At 38.1% G+C, this 20,739-nt stretch overlaps 1 protein-coding gene across 6 annotated transcripts in view; it reads right to left on the reverse strand.

Moving 5' to 3' along the window:
* The window catches only part of WWC3 (WWC family member 3), a 220,977-nt gene that overhangs the window by 8,425 nt on the left and 191,813 nt on the right, over positions 1-20,739 (reverse strand). For all 6 annotated transcript variants that reach the window (XM_069066930.1, XM_069066929.1, XM_069066932.1 and 3 more), the window contains exons 13-20: positions 17,319-17,393; positions 16,506-16,592; positions 12,637-12,829; positions 11,901-12,068; positions 10,996-11,147; positions 9,257-9,422; positions 4,407-4,571; positions 2,404-2,496 (exon numbers count right to left, since the gene is read on the reverse strand). In XM_069066930.1, coding sequence (XP_068923031.1) covers positions 2,404-2,496; positions 4,407-4,571; positions 9,257-9,422; positions 10,996-11,147; positions 11,901-12,068; positions 12,637-12,829; positions 16,506-16,592; positions 17,319-17,393 — 1,099 coding nt within the window. The remainder of the gene's footprint in view (positions 1-2,403; positions 2,497-4,406; positions 4,572-9,256; positions 9,423-10,995; positions 11,148-11,900; positions 12,069-12,636; positions 12,830-16,505; positions 16,593-17,318; positions 17,394-20,739) is intronic.

The raw sequence follows: 20,739 nt of genomic DNA on the forward strand, positions 1-20,739 counted from the left end.
TAGCATGTGAATAAACCAACAAAATCTGTTCAGAAAAGACAAAAGCAGAACACATTGTGTATATGATTTAGATATTATAAATAACAGGGTGACCTCTTTATAAACATTATGAAAAAAGAGGATTTTAGCTCCTGACATAAATTTAATCCATGTATCAAAGCCAACAAGGTGCCTGGCATATGAAAGCTACAGCTGCCTAAAGAATTTAGTATCTTAGTTTGTTGAATGATTCATTCATTCATTATCTTTTTTTTTTAATGCTTTATTAACTTCTGATTTACATCATTTGTTTCCGCCAGATTTTGAGTTACAAATTTTCTCCCCGTTTTCCCCCCCACCCATCCCCCCAAAACAGCAGTCCCACAGGATATCCCCACCTCCAATCTGCTCTCTCCCATATTTTCTCCCATACCCGTTTCAACTTTTCCATTGGATCTCTATGCCTCAGTGCCTGTGTATCTTATTTCTTAATTACATGTAAGATGGTATCAATAATAGTATATATATATATATATATATACATACATATACACACACACATATATATATATTTGAATATTTGATTTTAAAACTTTCAATTCCAGATTCATTCCCTTCCCCCCCTGCCACCCACCCCCACTGGGAAGACAAGCAGTTCAGTATAGGTTGTACATGTGCGGCTAATGCAAAACAATAACATAGTAGATATATTGTAAAAGACTGACTCATTCATTCATTATCTGATGTATGTATGACTTCTTAAGATACTGGAACAGATGGAGACTATGTTAAAAACCTTACAAGGTTATACCATTTTATTTAGAAATACAAACATCTGATAATATTATTATAGTATCATAGTGCTGGAGATAAAGAGATAAGGACAGAACAGTTTCTATCTTTGGGAAGTTTACATTCTACCAGAAGAAAATGAGAAGTAAACTCTATAAGTTTTTTTTTCTTTTCTTTTCTTTTTGGAGGGGGGAAGGTAGGGCAGTTGGGGTTAAGTGACTTGCAAAAGGTCACACTGCTGGGTGTGTGTGTGTGCGCGTATGTGTGTCTTTGTTAATTAAGTATCTGAGGCTGAATTTGAACTCAGGTCCTCCTGACTCCAGAGCCAGTGCTCTATTCACTGCACCACCTAGATGCCCCCTAAGTTTTTTTTTTTTCCCAGTTGACAAAATTCTTCCATCTCCCTCCTCTACCCTATTAAAAATTAAAAATAAAACCCTTGTGAACAAATGCAATCTGCCCATTAAAACAAATTCCTAAATGATTATATCTTTAGCTCCTTATTCTCTTTGCAAACATTTGAAACAAAAATGGTGACAACATTACCAGAGAGACAAGATTGAGAAAATTTGAAGAAATAAAATGATTTTCATACAAGTTATGATGCTTGTAGAACGTAGTGAAAAACAATTAAAATTTAAAATATCTGGGGCAGCTAGGTGGCACAGTGAATAGAGCACTAGCCTTGGAGTCAGGAAGACCTGAGTTCAAATCTGGCCTCAGACACTTAACACTTACTAGCTGTGTGACCTTTGGCAAGTCACTTAACCCCAATTGCTCTGCCCTCCCCCCTCCAAAAGGCAAAAAAAATTTTTTTTAAAAATATCTGTGTACCATGAATGTCTGGCATGGTGAATCTCACAAAATGGAAAATGCATAAGTAGGTGCTGCAAGGAAAGCAATATAAATGACAGTGAAGAAAAAGACAATGGCAAAGATTCTTGAACTGGAGTCAGGGACCCTAATTTAAACCTGTATTGTTTGGACAAATCACTAAATTTCTCCTGGTCTCAGTTTCCTCATTTATAAAATAAGGGAATTGGATTAGATGACCTCTAAAGTCCCTCCAGCTTTAAATCTATGACCCTATGCTCTCAAAAAAGACAGTCTATTCTGTTTTCTAAGAAGTCTTAATTGCTAGGAAGTTCTTCCTCACAGAAAACTCACAAGCCTCCCTATACCATCAACTCACTCTTCTTAGTGTACAGCCTCAGAATACAAGCCAAAATACAGAAATATATTTTACATGATTGCACATGTATAATCTATAACAAATTGCTTGCCTTCTCAAGGAGAAGGAGAAAGTAGGGAGGGAAGGAAATTTGGAAGTTGAAATTTTAAAAAATACTAAAAATTGTTTTTACATATAATTGGAAAAAATATATAAAAATTTTCACATACAAAGAAGAATATAAGGCCAAAACCTCTTTCACAAGACAATGCTTCATGTGTTTGAAAGCATGAGAGCAATTTTGTTGTCCTACCCCATCTTCTCTCCTCCAGCGAAGGCACCCAGGGCATGATCTTAGATACGTTTTGGGGAGTTGAAAAAGAAATTATCTCTAAAATTTGTAAACAAAACAAAAACAGAGAAAGATGATTGATGCCTCCTGAGTACTGTATGAAATATACCTGCTTATAGCGTAGAGTACGTCGTTCCAATGTATTTCGGACAAAGGGGGACTTTCTTGGAAGGGTTGAACTGTCACTGTCACTGCGATACAGCTGCAAACAGCACAAAGGTAGTTAGAAATTCAACAGGCCTTCTGGATATTTGTTTTGAATTAAGTAACTTTCTACCCTTCCTGACACTCTGCTTGATCTCTCATACACATTTCTTAATCTTCATATTTTAAAAAGTTTTGGGGTGGCCAGGTAGCACAGCGAGTAAGAGCACTGGCTCCAGTGTCGGGATGACCTGGGGATCGAATCCCGGGCTCAGACACTCAGCACCCACCCAGAAACACCTGGCCGTATAACCTTGAGCAACTTACTTAACCCCGATTGCTTAGGGGCGGCCAGGTGGCTCAGTGAGTAAGAGCACCGGCTCCAGCGTCGTGTCAGGGAATGACCTGGGGATCAAATCCGGGCTCAGATACCTAGCACCACACCCAGAAATAACTGGCCATGTAACTTTGAGCAAGTTACTTAACCCTAATTGCTAAAAAAAAAAAAAGTTTTAAAACACTTTCTGTAGTTCTATAAATCATCTAAAATTGTTTTGGGATTTGACAAATTACCATTTATCTTATGTATGATGTTGACAAGCACCATCTCCATATTTATCAATAAACTTAATTGTCATTTTGTTGTTACTTCCTATGTTTAGTATGACTTGTATAATTGATTTTTTAAAAAGAGATTCATTACTACTCAGAGAATAAACCAATATTACAAAGCTACTACCCTTCTAGTCAGAAGAAAATCTATATTAAAAAGAAAAAAGTCATAATGTGTCTTTTATAGACTCCAAGATATAATTCATTTTCTTTGGTTTTAGTCTCTACCCTCAGGATAAATACATAACTGTGATAGTGCCAAATTAGTTCACTTTACATTCTTATTTTCCATGTGATTTAACCCCAAATTCTCAAGCAACATTTAGCAACATGATAACTTAAAACCAGAGCAATCATTAAAACATAAAAAAAAAAAAACCCCAGAGATCTCTTTCTCAAGCGTCTTCAGTAATTGTACATAAATCACTTCAATTTGGGGCTGGGGTGGGAAAGGGACAGGGCAGTACATGAAGGAAAAAGAAATACTCCCTAACAACATGTTTTGATCCATCTCCTTTACCTGGCAAGTGAAAAATATCTCACTTTAACAAATAAATGTGAAAGTGAAGAACTCATTTCTTTTTTTTTTTACATTTAGCAAATTAAATCCAGTTGCCTAAGGTATCTGTAATGAGAATGGGAATTTGAAGATCTTCCCTGCCCCTTAATAGACCTGGGGGGAGTTTGAAGACCTTGCCTGCTTTGAAAGTACACTCTGCCCCCTAATAGGCTGAATATAATCATAAGGAGCCTGTGATGGAGGGAATTTGCTGAAGGGAAGCAGAGCCCACAGGAAGCTTCCCTGCTGTAAAGATAAACTCTGATAGGCTGAATGTGGTCACATAAAGCCTATGGTGGGAGGAGTTTGCTGAAGGGAAGCAGAGGCCACAGGAAGCTGGTCAGAGCTAGCAAGAAGGTAGGGGAGAGAGGAAGCTCTTTAAGTAGATAGAGAGGTTTGTGAGTAAATTATTGATCTTGTATTGGTTTGTGGGAAGGCTGAAGGATGCGGTGGCTCTCAGCGTTATTATGACCTCTGAATATCTTTGGTACTATGATGGAATCGGCTTACTGGTTTTGGGATTTGGTTTTCTGGTGTCTAAATAAATGCTTCAGTTCTATCTTCTATCTGGAGAGTTTGGTCTATTTTGTGATTGAACCTCATGCGATACTTATAGTCACAGTCTTTATCGTGATCATGGGCGCTGAAAATATTGCACTGGTGCTATGGTATCATATAATGGAACCTAAAGTGATATTTCAGAAAGTGTTCTGGGATAATACAGACCCTTACCTCACTGCATGAGCACCGAGAATTGTACTATATGCCGCATATCTTTAAATTAATATTTTACTTACTCTGCAAACATACTGACTTCGTGCTCCAGGTGAGAAAGTCTGTGAACGAACAATTGTGCTACTTCGAACAAAAGGAGAACCACGAGACCTGCGGCTGGTCCTCTCTTTTGGAAGAACTGGAACTTCTTCGGGGAAGAGATCCTCTGTGTTGGTCTCCTTGTCAACCTACAAGTTAAATCATATTTACTGCCACTGGTACTTCTAGGACATAAGGAAGTAAGACTGATATAATCATTCAGCAAAAGCAACTAGACATGACGAAGGATATAAAGCAAGATTTGAAGTCCCTTCTTTCAAAGAATTTTCAGTCTTCTTGAGGACACAAGACAAATGCCACTAAAAAAACCAGGTTGTTCAAAGACATCATAAAATCAAGTGTACAATGCATATAGTATAAGCATCATGCATAAAAAATTGGTCATTGGGTGAAGTTAGTCAAGAAAAATCATAGGGAAAAAATTAGTCAAATTGGACCTTGAAGGAATTGTGGCTGTTAAAACAAGAAAAAGAAAAACGCAGAGTATTCTAAATGGAAAAATCATTAGCAATCATGTGGAAATGAACAGACAGTAATGGAAAATGGTGGGAAGGGACTATATTAGAAAGGAAGGTCCATATTGGGGACTGGTGGGCAAAAAAGAGAAATACCTATGGTGAACTAGATAGCAGAGCACTTTGAAAGTCTAACTGAGAAATCTGAATGTGATCTGAGAGGAAATCAAACTAGATTCTGAAGCAGAAGTCACATGGGAAGCAGTGTTTTAGAAAGATTAATCTGGAAGTGCTATGTGGAATAAACTGCAAAAGACAGAAAATGGAGGTTGGTTAGTCAAAAGATTAGCCAAGTAATCCAGGTATGGGAAGATGATGGCCTTGCCTGAGGTACTGGCAATGAAAATGGAAAGAAAGGGTCAAATCCAAGGGAACTCAAAGGAAAAACTCATCAGTCACTTGAAACTCAGCTCCAAGAAATTTTAAACTATAAAAAAAAAAAATCAAGCTTTTCACTTAGTATTATTAGCTAAAATCAAGCTGGATGAATAATAGCCCCAAATGATTTGGATTTAAAAGAACTAGTTTAATTTAAGCACTCATTCTCTTTGTCCAGTTTCATTTTGGCAGGCTGGCTTTAGGATTACTGGTGCCTAGTGTTCCCTGCCTCATTTTTTTTTTTATTTGAAATGCAAAACTCAAATACCCTATTAGTTGACGACTTATGCCAATCAGGGGCTGAGAATTTCCTGACTTGTATGGAACAGATATGGTAACAGATCTTGATATTGTAGAATTTTCTATTACTTGAATCTCTGGTTAACAGTTAAGTGTTGGGCAGATGCTACCCATACTTGACTCTCTCTGCTAAAGATCTCAACTCATATCTCATCTGAAAAAGTGAGACCATTGGCCCAGAGCTCCCTCTTCTCCTTTCCTTCTTACCTCACATCACTACAATGTGTTCTCTCAGTATCTCTTTCTCGTTGAGGCAAACTCTTCTACATACATCACTGATTCCAACCCCTCCTATTTTCTCTAGTTTGTGCTTCGTGCTTCCCACTATCATCACCAATAACTTTATAACCCTTAATCTCTCCTTATTTAGTGATTCCTTCCCTGCTGCATACAAACACATGGCTCTCGTGGGCCCACAAAGCCCCACAACCTTCTCTGAAAGCTCTTGTGTCATCTGTCCCATTCCATTTGTGGCTAAACTCCTTAGGAAAGCCATCTAGTGGAGACTATGTGTCTCTACTTCTCTCACATTCTAAAACACCAGCAAACCAGCTTCTAACCTCATTCTTCAGCTAAAACGGCTTTCCCCAAAGCTAGCTGCCTTTTGCACATTGAAATTAGATGTACTGTAGACCTCAAATTAGATGCCCTGCAGGCATCTGAAACTCATGAGCTCCAAAACAGAACCTATTACTGTAGCCAACACCACAATCCTTGGAGAAAACCAAGCTTATAGCCTCAGTGTTGTTTTTGACTCTGAGTTTCCTCCACACATCTCTCTAATCTCTTGCCAAGTCTTGTTTTTACCTTTACAACATCTCCTGTCTGTGCCCCCTCCTTTCCACTTACACAGCAACCACCCTTGTTCAAGGACTCATCATCTTACCATCTTGCCTATTGAAATACCTTTCTGATTCATCTCTCTCTCAAGTCCCTCCATACCCTAATGCATCCACCAACTCAGTTGCCAAAGTGATTTTCCTAAAGCCTGGGTTTGTTCATGACTTATTCAATAAACTCCAGTGGCTCCCTATTACCTAGAATAACAGACACTGCCCCCCACCCCCGAACCCTCTATTTGGCATTTAAAGCCCTTTACGACCTGGACCCTTCCTACTTTTCCGCTCTTCTCATACTTTACTCTCCATTACACACTCTACCATTTGGCTATACTAGCATAACTGATGTTCCTCACACAGCACTTTATATACAGACTCCAATGCCTTTGCACTGGCTTTGTCTCGTGCTTCAAATGCTCTCCCTCCTCCTTTCCAATTCTTAGCCTTCCTGGGTTCCTTTAAGACTCAGGTCAGGGGCATCTGGGTGGAGTAGTGAATAGAGCACTGGCCCTGGAGTCAGGAGGACCTGAGTTCAAATTTAGCTTCAGAAGCTTAGCATACTTACTAGCTACGTGACCTTGGACAAGTTACAATCTCAACTGCCTTGCCTTCCCCCCTCCAAAAAGACAAAAACAAACAAACAAAAAAAGATTTAGCTCAAATCCCACTTTCCACAGGCACCTCATACTCCATTCTACCCTCCTGCTAATACTGCTTTCTCTCTCAGAGTATCTTCCATCTACTCTGTATATCTCTTCTTGAATGTTGTCTCTCCCTTTGGAATCTGAGCTCCGTGATGGGAAGTACATATCGTCATCTTTCCTTGTATTCTCAGCACTTAGCGCAATACCTGGCATATATATCTAAGTGCTTATCAATTGACTCTCTTTCTCTGTCTCTCTCTCGACCCACACACGTGTGTGTATATCTATCTACATAGATATATATCTATATACATACATAGATATATACACACACATATAAATATTACGCAACTATATCGATATATATTACAAATATACAGAGTCAAGATTTCTTTTTTAACTCCAGAGCCACTACTTTTTTCTACTGTACTACAATGAATCTATCCCATTCTTATTAGACTCAGTTCTGAGTCTCAAGACTCAGAATTTTGAGATCATATTAGGTTTATTTTTATTTTGTCCTTGACTAGTCAAATGCCAAATCTTGCTGCTATTTTCTTTGTATCTCAGTGGTCAATATTTGTTGTTGGAATTTGAAGATTTCCCCTGCCCTTTAATAGACCAAATGTTTATTAACATGGATATATATATATATATATAAAATGTCTATATAACATGGAGCCTGTGGTGGGAGGAGAACTGAACAGGTGGAACAGAGCCCAGAGGAAGCTGGGAGGCAGAACAGTTAGCCTGGCAGGAAAGAGAGGACACTGGCAAGGAGACAGCTAAGCTTGTGAGTGTTTGTTTGTGGGAAGGCTAAAGGTATGGTGTTGTTCTTTGTGGTGATAAGGTGTATTAACTTCTTTGCTGCTATCATGGATTTCTGTTGTTGGGATTTGGCTTTCTGGTGTCTGAATGTTTTGCTTCTGTCTTATATATGGAGAGTCTGTTACATTTTGTGATTCAGAATTATGCTGGCACATTCATAGTTGCCACTGGTGCTATGAATATTGTGAATACTGCAAATATTGCGAATATTGCCTTGGCTCTATAGTGGTCAATCTTTATTACCTACATCAAAAAACCTTGGGTTACAATTCTTAACTTTACTAAATCAAGGCAATCTGTCTTTTCTTAATTCTCTGATTCTAGTCTTTTTCTTTTTTAAATTGCCCATACCCATTAACCATTATTTGAATTTTAAAGCTTAAAACCTTGCAATCAAATGAAACTTTGATCATGAATTTAAGACTCTTGATGAAAATGTTCTCCCAGCAAATAGTAAAAATCTCCTACCTCCCCTTCCTTCCCCAGTCTTCCTTCCCCTTTCCTTGCCTTCACGTATTTTCCCAAAGTGTCCTCAATTTTTGGAACATATTTGCTTGCTGAAATCCTTTTTTTCCATCAAGAACCAGCTCCTTCCTCTTCCATGAAAACTATTTGACCCCTTTAGCTCTAAAAGACCAAACCCTCTTCAACCTCTCATGCCAATCTGGTTGACTTCTCCTGTTCCCTTTTCTCCTTCTCACTTGCATATTTATTTGTGACTACATCTCATCCCCTTACTAAACTCTAAGCTATTTAGGAGCAGGAACAATATCATTTTCCACCTTTGTATCTCTAGTGCCTGTTTCAGCATCTTAAAGCATATTTATTGAATTAAACTAAAATTTCAATCCCTTGCCATGCAAACTCCTCACCATGTCTTACTCCTGAATATTTGCACATGCTATTTCAAGTAGGTAGGATGACCTCTCTCTTCCAGTCTACCAAACAATTTCCTTTCTGTCAATGGAAAATTTCCTTAAATAAAACTCCCTTCCCCTGAGAAGCTTTCTGAAATTAAAAAGACATTTATACTTCTGTATCATTTATCCCACTAATTATCCTTCCCCCCAGTACAATTAGAATTTTGTATGCATTTGTATGATGTAATGCAGAGAATTCAAAATCTGTCTGGGTTTGGCCATCTGTCATTTTGTTTCAGTTCCCAAATTTAAATCACAAATTCCTTAAGGAGATGGACTATATCACCTATAAGAACAGGAGCACATTAAAGAACTTTTTCTCTAATTAGAATAATTAAAGCACCAGCAGTTATATCCAAGGTAAAAATCGTATGACTTTCTCTACTTACCTTAAGAGAAGGAGGCTGAATCTTCCCAGAACCGTATTGATCTGCCTGACCTGCAAACATATGTCCATGGCGGGATTCAACACCAACACAATAGGCCTCTGGGTAAGGAGGACTGGTCTGTGTGCAATTACTACAGCCACTGTCAACAGATTCTGCTTGCCAGCTCCTAAAGTCAGGACATTCAAGAGACCCAAAAAAGGTTACTCTAAAGCACAGGATTTTATACTCCCTTTCAGACAGAAGTAACACCAGTGGCTCTAATAGCCACCTATTTAACTGACATATGCAGGGAAAGCACATGAAGGCCTGTTTAAGATGAACCCAGAAGAATTCACGGGGTTTTGCATTTTGCACAAGTTGATCTCACATTTATATTAGGCTGCAATTTACAAAAGGCTGTACATCCTCATTTGAGCTTAACATCCTCGTGTGGAGGACACGGTGGGTTTCCCCACTGCCATTTAACAGACGGCAAAAACAGAAACTCAGTTGCCCAATGGAGTCATGAGTAGAACCAAATGTTCTGATTCCCACCTCAGTTCAACGTTCTTTACACTGTACCATGTTGCTTCTACTAAGCTGCATGGTGAATAATATCATCCATGAAGTTCATTTTGACTTATTATATAGAATTTGAGTACAACCTTTGAATATTCAGTTATGGAGTAATGGAAATAGACTCCATCCATGCTTCCTTCCCTCTCTCGACTGGATATAGTTTAAGAGAAAAAGAAGTTACAGACTGGTTTGAGTCTGGTCTTTGCCTCCTGCTAGCTGTGTGTATAATCTTGGACAAATCAATTAACCTGTCTGGGTGTCTGTAAAAATGAAGGGGATCTACTGGATCAGGGGTTCTTACTCTGGAATCCAATGACCTTGTTTTAAAAAAAATATTAGTAAATGTGCTCCAATATAATTGGTTTGCTTTGCTAGTCTATTATTTAATATATATATCAAAAAGAAGGAATCCTTGGAGGCTCCATGATATGATGAAGGTAAAGATTAGATAGATCAGCTCATGTTTATGATTGTTTCTGCCTCTAATATTTGATTTAATCTAATGCATTTCCTCCTGTATTCAAAGATAATCCAGGATAGAATTATATGGAAAGAGAAAGAATCAGTAGGATATATATGGAAAGAATAGGAATATGATTAATCATAGAAATGGACAGGATGTGAGGAGGAGGAAGAAAGCAATTTGCTGTGACTCCTTGGTTATTTAATCACACTTCAATGAGTACAAGTCTATAATGGTCAGTAATTCATTCTCTGGCCCTTTGGGTTATGATTTGCTCTGACAGAAACTCTTCACTATGATTTCTAAGAAACACCTGAATAGCATTAATTCTGAAGTGCTGTTGGAAGTAACACTACCTTCTATTTCGCTACCTCTACGAAAGTTGTTTTGTTTTTGTAGAAATACAAGTGTTTAGAAGTGAATCTAACTGAAACCACAGAATTCATTTAATCCACTCTCTTCATTTCACCAATGAGAAAACTGAGGCTCAGATAGATTATTTAATGAAGGTCACATTGCTACAGAAGGAATAGAAACTAAATCTACTGATTCTTATATCATTATCTTTCCATCAACTGCATATCCCTCATGAAATTATGCTTCATTTTTCTTATGAAATGATTGCTTAAATTCTTTCCCAATTAAATCAAAGGAGCTTTCAGCTAAAATTCATCCTTTTTCGGAAGGCAAATTCAAAGAGAGGTGGAAGACCGTTCACCTTTCAGATACAGCCTCCCCTTGATCTTCTTTCCTTTCCATCTCTAAGATTTCTTCTTCTGTATATTCCAATTTTACTCTCTCCTCTGCCAATTCTCTTTCCACCGCTTCTAGCTGGGCTGTGGTCCTGGCTAACAGGACTGTGACAGCATCCTGAAAGAGAAAATGGCATTCCTGGAAACCTCTTTAGACCAGCAATTTCTACAGTTGAAACGAAGAATAGAGACCGTACACACAAAAGAAAATCTAGTATAATACAGATAATGGTCCCTGGTAGCTCCCTGGTAGAAAAGAATTCACTCCCCATAGACTCAGTAATACTTTAAGACTTAAATGCATAAACCGTCACCTTTTGTGGAGACCTAAATATATTCAAAACATAAAACACCTAACAACGAATCACCTGTGTTTATAAATTATTTTGCATAAAGAAAAATCTATTCTGCTGAAACTTCCACAGGTGTGTAATGCTTAAGTGCTTTCTAAATCATGAATGTGAGTTTATCAATACAGGAAGCTCCAGATGAGGAACTTCCTCTATCAATGAAGATCAGCAACATCTTCCAAAAATTTTAAGAGACTGGCCTGGGGTGGGGGAGGTGGGGGGGGGGGGGAGGGGTGGCAGAGTACTAAGAGGTTGAATGGCTTTTCCAGGGTCACACATTGAGTATTAGTCAGAGGAGGAACTTAAACTTAGATCTTCATGTATGTGAGGTAAGGTCTCTATCTACTCTGCCATGCTTCCTCTCACTATTTTAAATACTTGCTTCAATAAGCTTACTATGCACTTCTACTTACTATATCCTAAATACTTTAAGATCCCAATAGATTTTTCTTAAAAACTAAAATGTTAAATTTTTTTTTGACAGTTCCCAACACGCAATCCCCCTAAGTAACCATCTCTACCGTTTTCACACTGGTGTTATTTCCATGACCCTCTGCTGTGCCTTCTTCCAACTGGTTACTCCCTTTGGTCCTCTGGGGGTCTGAGCTGGTGAAGACCTGAATAGAATACCAGCGCAACTGCATTTCACTGGAACTCTCATAGTCAGCCAAATTAATCTGAGCAATTCCCTGGAAATAAGTGACATAAATAAAAGTAGATTGCCACAAAGCATTTTCTATTTCACCAGTTACTTTAGCAGCAGAAAGAGGAGGAGGACGAAAGAGTAAGAGAGAGAGAGGGGGAGAATTTCAATAGTACCTATTGCAATCTATCCTGGTATTGTAACCTCAGGCATTCAAAGGCTATGCCAATGACAGCACAAATTTTGGGAGATCCTACCAAGCCCCAAAGGCTATAACCATGAGCACAACAGCACCTGACTTGAGCCTAGCCCACTTAGGAAAGCCTCATCACCAGAACGTTATCTACCAGGGGATGAAAATGTCTTTGTCACAATGGCTCATGAAGCTTCTATAGTAAGGTAAGAAAAGGTGGCAACAACTGCGATTCGTGGTGAAAGCACCCATTCCAATGAAATACTAGATCTCCTCTGTCTCTGTCTCTCTCCCCATCTCCTTCTCCCATTGTGTGTATGTGTACTGCCACCCTCTTCCCTTTCTGTTGAGTTGGATTAATCTAAAGAATATGAATTCCCTTTATAAAATAACCCCCTTAAAAAAGAAAACAACCACTTACCAGCAGTTCCTCTTGAAGTTGATGGTCAACAGAACAAACATACAGCTGAAGTGACTTTAATTTTAAGACACTTGAATGGGCAGGGATTTGGAAAACTTCATTAAATATTAACGGAGCTTGAAATTCCAGAGCTTTGGAGCAGTAAGTGTTTGGTGTGCCCGAGTCAAGAGTTGGCAAATAGACTCTAATGTGTCTGGAAGTAAATTAAAAATACAGCAAGTTTTGAACAGGTATTAAACAGTCATTTGATAAGACTGTACAACCTATGTTGTACGTGTGTGTATGTATGTACATATACACGCATACATATTTCTAATCAACAGCAATCGCATAGTAATAGATAATATCATAGATATTCTTTGGCAAGAAACATAGTTTGGAAAAATATAAAGAGCACAGAACTGAGAATAAGGAAACAACTTCTACTATCAGCCCTGCCATTAATAAGCCATAAGCAGTCGATTTGCTTTTCACCATCTTAGCTTCCTCATCTGCAAAAAGAAGGCATTGGACTACATAATTTCTAAGCCCTCTCATAGCTTTAAAATTCTGTTTCTATAAAAACATCAAAGGTGAGTACTACTTTCCTTTGACAGAAGACTAAAAAAAAGTTACTGAAGATCTGGGGAAAAGCCTTGCATAAAATTAAATTTTAAAAACATCTATTGAGGCAGCTAGGTGTTGCAGTGAATAAAAGTACCAACCTTGGAGTCAGGAGGACCAGAGTTCAAATTCAGCCTGAGACTACTAGCTGTGTGACTTTGGGCAAGTCACTTAACCCCAAAATACACACACACACACTCTCTCTCTCTCTCTCTCTCTCTCTCTCTCTCTCTCTCTCTCTCTCTCTCTCTCTCTCTCTTTCTCTCTCTCTCCTCACATAAAGAAAGAGTACCTAATATTAGCAAGCTGAGTGGTATCCCAGTAGGTAGTGGGAGATAAAAAGACAAAGAAGAATTAGTCCCTGCCCTCAGGCTGATTACATTCTATAGGAAGATACATCCTAAAAACAAGTTTAATCAGCTGAAGTTCAGTTGACAGAAATATCTGATAAGGGAAGATAATATTATAACTATTGGGATCAAGGATAGTTTCACAGAAGTACTATCTCAATTGATCCTTACAGTTTAATGAGAAATGCAAAAAGCATAAATGAGGAAGGTCCTGTGAAGACACAGGCAAAGTTCAGGAATTGTAAATAGTTACGTCTGGTTAGTTTCTAGTTAGTATTTCAAGTACTATGAAATAAGCCTAGAAGCCAAAATATGGAGGGTTTTGAATGTCACATTAAGGAGTCTGTATGTTAAAAAAAAATACAACTAAAATAAAAATTCACTAATTCAGATTACAGAGTGACTCATGGAGAAAGTTTACTCTTTACTATCTTTACAATTAGCAAAAACAAATTAGTGTAAATGAAATCACAAGGGGGATATTTATCTTTAAAAAACCTGCTTATAACCCTTTAGGAATACTCATTTATAAATAATGTTATATTATAAACATAGTATAATACTATTTAATCTCTGGTTTTGAAAATATGATGTATAAGAGAGCTAGGAAAGAACTAAATGTTTTCAATCCTGAAGTGGCTTGTTGGCATCTCTCATTTTTAAGCCCACAAGCTATAACTTTCTCCCTCCCTTGGACCTCTCCTCAGCCCCCAAGGCTCAAATGCTCTCCATCACCAGAGAGGACAGTACAAGGTTAGGGGCGGTATAACAACACCTTCTTTGTCTTCAAATGGCAATTATTTATTAAACTAGTGTATGTTAATGAAAGTACTAAAGAGTGATAAAATTTCAGGATCGAATGTTGTAACGGTAACAGGAACTTGAAGATCTTCCTTGCCTCTTGTATTGGCAATCAAACAGGTATTTAGTACCTGTTTCAGTTCACCAACATATCAAGTATTAAGATCCAGAACTTGTGAACCCCACATTGGGAGGAAGTTGCTGATGTAACAGGAAGGGGCAGAACAGGGAGGGGATAATACAATATATAAGGAAAAGCCCAAGCTAGAGAGCCAGAATTGCTGAGAGAGAAAGAACTGCTAGGATCCTGAGAACTGCTACGAATTGAGAACAGAACTTGTGGTGGCAGAACTGAGAACTGAGAAGAACTGAGAAGAGAATTGAAAAAAATTGAGGAATGAGAAGAGAGAACTGGGAGGAAGCATGACTGTGGTGCTGGTACTTTGCTGTTTTGATGTTACTTTGTAAGATTTGTCTTTATAGAGGATGTTGCTGTTGTTACAGAAGCCCTGGGACCTTACTGCTGGTTCAGAAGCCCTAAAAGAGGATTTTCTTGTGTGTTTACAGAAATCCTGGAGGAGAGTCTTACTGACATTTTCAGAGGTCCTGGGACTAGACTGATGATTTGTGTTGATTCTTCACACCTTGTAGTTGGGTCTATGTTGATTTCACAGGAATAAAGGGAATTGATGAGGATACCAGCAATGTGAATGGATGTTATTGTGGCTTTGTTAAGCTTTGTCTTCCCAGGAACAGGGAAGGAAGTCCTGTGAAGGACTTGGGGTCGACCAGACACTGGGAGCTTCAATATGGAACAGGAACTGCATAAGGAGCTGGACAAGGAACTGAGAGCTGTCTCCTTTGAACTGAGGTGACAGTTGGATAGATTTGGGCAGGAGCTGAGACCATGAAAGAGGAACCATGGAAGCTGAGAGTCTGCCTTGAGTCAAGATGGAAAGAGCTCTCCTTGGGTATTTAATGCAAACTGAGAAGATCATGATTTACTGTGGCCTAGGGGTGGAGAACTTTTACCTTTACATCTAGATGACTGAGTTAAGGACTTCCCCAATTAAAAAGAAAGAAGACTTTTTGAATGAAGAGATTAAGACAATGTGACCTAGTGGAGAACTTTGACCTTTGTACTTTGTGACTGAATTAAGGACTTACTTACTGAATGAATGTAATTTGCTTAAAAACTATGTGGCCATTTTAGTGATAAGCTGTTACGCTATAACATTGTGAATGCTGTACTTGGATTTCTGTGAATGTTTTGTCTTAGTTTGTTACTGAATAAACAGAGTTCACTATACTGTGTAATCAGAACCTTGAAGCTGTTCAGAGCAGCATTCCTCTGGAAAGCTGCTCATGCTTAGCTTTACAAATGTATAGAGTCTTAAGAGCAAAGACAATTTCATTTTTGTCTTCTTATTCCCAGAGCAAAGCAAAGTTCCTGGCACATAGTAGGTGGTAAGTGAATGCTTACTGATATTGATCCTTAAAAATATTTCACATTTCAGAATGGTCATTTCCCACTAGTCAATTCAAATTAGTGAGTTTCTACAGAATTTCTATTTCAAGAATAGTTTTATATCCCACAAATTTAGATAGCATGTGTGTGTGTTAAAATAAAAATTCACTCAAGAAGTTGTTCCTTGAGATACTATTTGTCTGTTTTTCATCTAAAATATGTAGATTACTTATATCCTTCCTTACCCTGGTATAGTGGTGATGCCCATTCTTTAAGACTGAGGTGTCAAACACATCCCAAGTGAGGTTGAACAAGATTAAAATGTTACTGGGAAATGTTTAACAAAACAAATAAAATACAATAAAACACAGATAGTTAATTTGATGTTTTCTCCAGACCCATTTGTATTTGAGTTTGACACTACTGCTCTAAAGGTCCAGCTTAGTTCTCTTTCAAGAGGCAGACTACCAGAAACCTAGGTGCTAGGTGATATATTATTTTGGCTATAGCATTTCATGAAGAACTTGTCATCATGCATGGAAGAAAAGGCTGCCTTCTGGACTAAGAAGGGAAGGGCATACACTTTAAAGAAACCCCTATGTCTTTGAAATTTGAAGAGATAAAGTTGAATTAGAGTGTTCACTTACATTTTGCAGCCCTCTTTCACAATCAGCCCAGCAAAATTCTTGAGTTGGAGGACATTCACTAGGAGACAATCATTTCCTCTATCATGCCTAGAAAATAAAACAGGGAATTCATTCACATGAAACTGCCTGGATAAAGGGGTTGGGAGTGGGGAGAGTAAAGGGTCAAAACTCAACTTGAACTGTAGCAATGAGAATAAAAAAAATAAATATACATGCATGTGTATACACACACACATATATACATACACACATACATATATGGTATTATTCCTTTGTAACTACATAAAGCTGCTTTGTTATATTACTGGACAATAGTTACTATTATTATTCTGTCAGTTATTCCATAGATACCCCTTAAAGGAAAAAATTGCTGCTGGAAAACAAAAAAGGATGATATTGTGGTCCTCTGATAACACAATTTGAGGAATGAAGGTAAATAGGCTTTGACATCTGTGCAATTCCCCCCCATCCTGCAGCAGATGGGAATGGTTATCTCAATTCCCAACAAAGATGTGTAATAATTTTTACAGACAATAAATAGGCACAGAGGGCTTTTCATTCCTGCACCTGTCCCATCAGGGCCCAGCTCTCCTAACTTCCATTTAATATACTGGCTCATTTCCACTTTCCACTTCATCATAACAGTGCCTATAGCAAATGCTTAATAACATTTGTCAAAAGCTTGTACCCAAAGAGGGGATATGAGAAGATATGCCTCCTCCAACCTTTGCCAGTGGAGGGGTAGGGAGAGGGGATTTAGCTACCATGTCCACAGTATCAGCAAAGAAGGGAAGAGATTTAGTCTGAACTCACAAAAATCCAACATGTATCTGGGGCTCTTCATTAGTGGTGGTATCATTGTATGCAGGCTCCTCAATATCCTCATTCCTATTGACAGTTGGGAAAAGGACAAGGTTATTATCCACTTGGATTTTTCCTAAGTAAATTAAACCCATCAGCTCTTTCAGTTTTGGTGATTGTCTTCTTACCAGAAAATGCTGCTTTTGGAATGAACCTGAGCTTCCCTTGCAGAGTGAACTTTCACCTATCAATGCAGACCTTTTCTACAACTTAAAAGTCTTAGAGAGTGGCAGTTATGACCACAGAGCTAGCATGTGCCAGAGATGGGCCTTGAATCCTAGACTTCCTGATTTTGAAACCTACTTTCTATCCAAATGATGTGTATGTGCATGTATTCATATACACATGTATGTATAACATGCATGTATGTACACACATGTCTTATACACACATCTGCATGCACACAAGCAGGTATGTGTACATGTATACATGTGTATATACATACGTATATATTTATGCATATATGCATACATATGCCATGTGTTTTACTAACTTTAAAGCACTATATAAATGCTACTATCATAATTATTATTATACTATGCTATCTCATAGAGATGCTTTTTAGTAACTGGATAGAAAACCAACTGAGTAAATGTTTATCCATTACAAACCTGTAGTTAAGATACTTCCAAAATTCTACTTTTTTCTTGTTGTTTTTTGCTTTTTGGAGGGGGAAGGATAAGGCAATTGGGGTTAAGTGACTTGCCCAAGGTCACACAGCTAGTAAGCGTGTCAAGTTTCTGAGGCGGGATTTGAAGGCCTAGCTATAGCCAAAGCCTAATTACAAAAGCGAAATTTAGGCCTAGCTGCAGCAGAAGCCCAACTTGAATTTAGAGCACTGTCTCCATTTTAGGGTGTAGTCTGAGAAGTTTTCACCTCTCTTACACAATCCCTCCTTTTATTTTTTACCCTCTGAAAACTTCTCACACCATTGCTGATAAACCCCTTCTACCATCTCATCTTTCTCATTTTCTAGACCATCAGGACTAAGCCTGTCTTCCCGGTCAATTGGGGTGCAGGCCTGGTCTGGACTCTTGGGAAAGCTATCTGCATCTGATATCATCTTTTTCAGGTCCCTTGGCTCATATGTCCACTCAGGAGCAGGGGCAATCTGTAGATGTCTAGAGTCCATATCTACAAGCTGGAGTGGTCAGACAGACCCAGCAGGGGCCCTTAGAAACATACAACAAAATCTATTAAATACTTGATTCTGGAACATTTTAAATAACTATAAGATAAAGTTATTAGGCTTAGGGTTTAGTATAGGTACTCCTGTATAAGTCAGGGTCATTTAGTTCTTTAAAATAACATGAGGACAATTAGGTCAAGGGTTTGTGAGTTAATATCATACTTGTCTCAGTTTTTTAATAATTAGTTAAGGTGAAAAAAAAAGCTATCATTTAAAACTTTCCAACTAATTTTCTTCATAAAGGTTTAGCGATTATTCCTTTTAACATTAGGATAAATTCAAACTGTTTTTAATGGAAGAAAATACTTTTAGAAAAGATGTTTTGAAAAGCCTTGTGTGATAATTTTTGAAGGTCTATTACTCTCCCAGACAGAGTTATGTTAGTAAAAGAATGATAACTTATGAACTATCTTGTTTTATGATTAAAAATGTTTGAGAGATTAGGAAAGATGAGTAAAAGATCAGTTGGAAATATGGAAAGCAGATGAGAGGGTTTGGGGACAAATGGGAGGTTATTCAAGCCCCTCCTGTCTCTGGACAATGGTTCTGGATCATTTTTAGATGGCTTAAGTATGTTTGGTAATAAGATCTCAAGCTTGTATTTTTGCACAACAATTATATATGATTGTAGAAAATGTGAAAGTATTTCTTCTTTATTAAAGTATCTGTCTGATAATTTTAAAAGGCAGATGAACTCATTTTTTTTTTTTAGATAGATCTTCACATTTTAGAAGATTCCTATACAAGGTACAGGATTTGGTTAAGGACAGAAATAACAAATAATAAATAAACTGAAAATTCTCTGAAGTTTCAAAAATGTGGAACCAAATTTGAATGATAGTGTGAATTTATATTAAGTCAGAATTATCTGGGAACCCCTATATCTGAACCAAAGAAGCAGAACTCCCTTTTTGAATTGTATAACTACATGAGGCATCTGGGATTCAAAAAGTGCTGTTTAAATGGATATTGGGAATAGGTCACTGGGATATAAGGAATTTGATGTTAATTAACCTTGGTAATAATGATTTTATTGATTTGTATGGTTCGTGTGTAAGTTTTCTTGGCTATCTTGGTGACATGTAATCTCCCCTCCCAAAAACTAATATATTGTGAGCTACCTAAGTAGTTTAATCTGTATCTTATGCAATTTTGTAAATCTATGAGAAAACCTTATTGTATTGTCTGAGACTAGCCCTTTGTGGCTAGAAAATCGAATCATTTCTTATACTGTCTGAACCTAGCCTTGCATGGTTGGGAAACTGAACCATTTCTATGTGCCTTTAGTATCAATCATATGTTTCTGGGGGCCCCTGTTGGGTCTGTCTGACCACTCCAGCTTGTGGATATGGACTCTAGACATCTACAGATTGCCCCTGCTCCTGAGTGGACATCTGAGCCAAGGGACCTGAAAAAGATGACATCAAATGCAGATAGCTTTCCCAAGAGTCCAGACCAGGCCTGCACCCCAACTGACCAGGACAGCCTTAGTCCTGATGGTCTAGAAAATGAGAAAGATGAGATGGTAGAAGGGGTTTATCAGCAATGGTGTGAGAAGTTTTCAGAGAGTAAAAAATAAGAGGAGGGATTGTGTAAGAGAGGTGAAAACTTCTCAGACTATACCCTAAAATGGAGACAGTGCTCTAAATTCAAGTTGGGCTTCTGCTGCAGCTAGGCCTAAGTTTCATTTTTGCAAACTTAACCCTCCCCTGATTTCACCCACTACCAAATAAGGTATCAAATGCTTTCACTGGTTTTCATTGGTTAAAAATTGTTTCTTGGGGGTGGCCAGGTAGCACAGCGAGTAAGAGCACCGGCTCCAGTGCTGGGATGACCTGGGGATCGAATCTGGGCCCAGACACTTAGCACCCACCCAGAAACACCTGGCCGTGTAACCTTGAGCAAGTTACTTAACCCCGATGGCTTTAAAAAAAAAATTGTTTCCCTATTCTTTGTATCTGGATAGATTCCCAAGCTAGACTGTTAGGCCAAGTTCTCAACCAATGAGGGCAAGGTCGGTGGGAGGGGTTGCTCGTGTCAGGCTATAGAATCACGTTTTTGCTTTCTGTAAATTGGGCCTCCCTCCACTGGTGTGTCCTGATGAAGATGATGCTCCCTTTCTTGCAAGAATTGAATAAATCTTTTCTATTACCTAGAGAAGCCTCTGAGTTTTTCATTAAATTT

Source organism: Petaurus breviceps, unplaced genomic scaffold, assembly GCF_028583685.1.
Source record: "Petaurus breviceps papuanus isolate PSGF00001 unplaced genomic scaffold, PetGlider_PUasm1.0 90731, whole genome shotgun sequence".
NCBI classification, from domain to species: domain Eukaryota; kingdom Metazoa; phylum Chordata; class Mammalia; order Diprotodontia; family Petauridae; genus Petaurus; species Petaurus breviceps.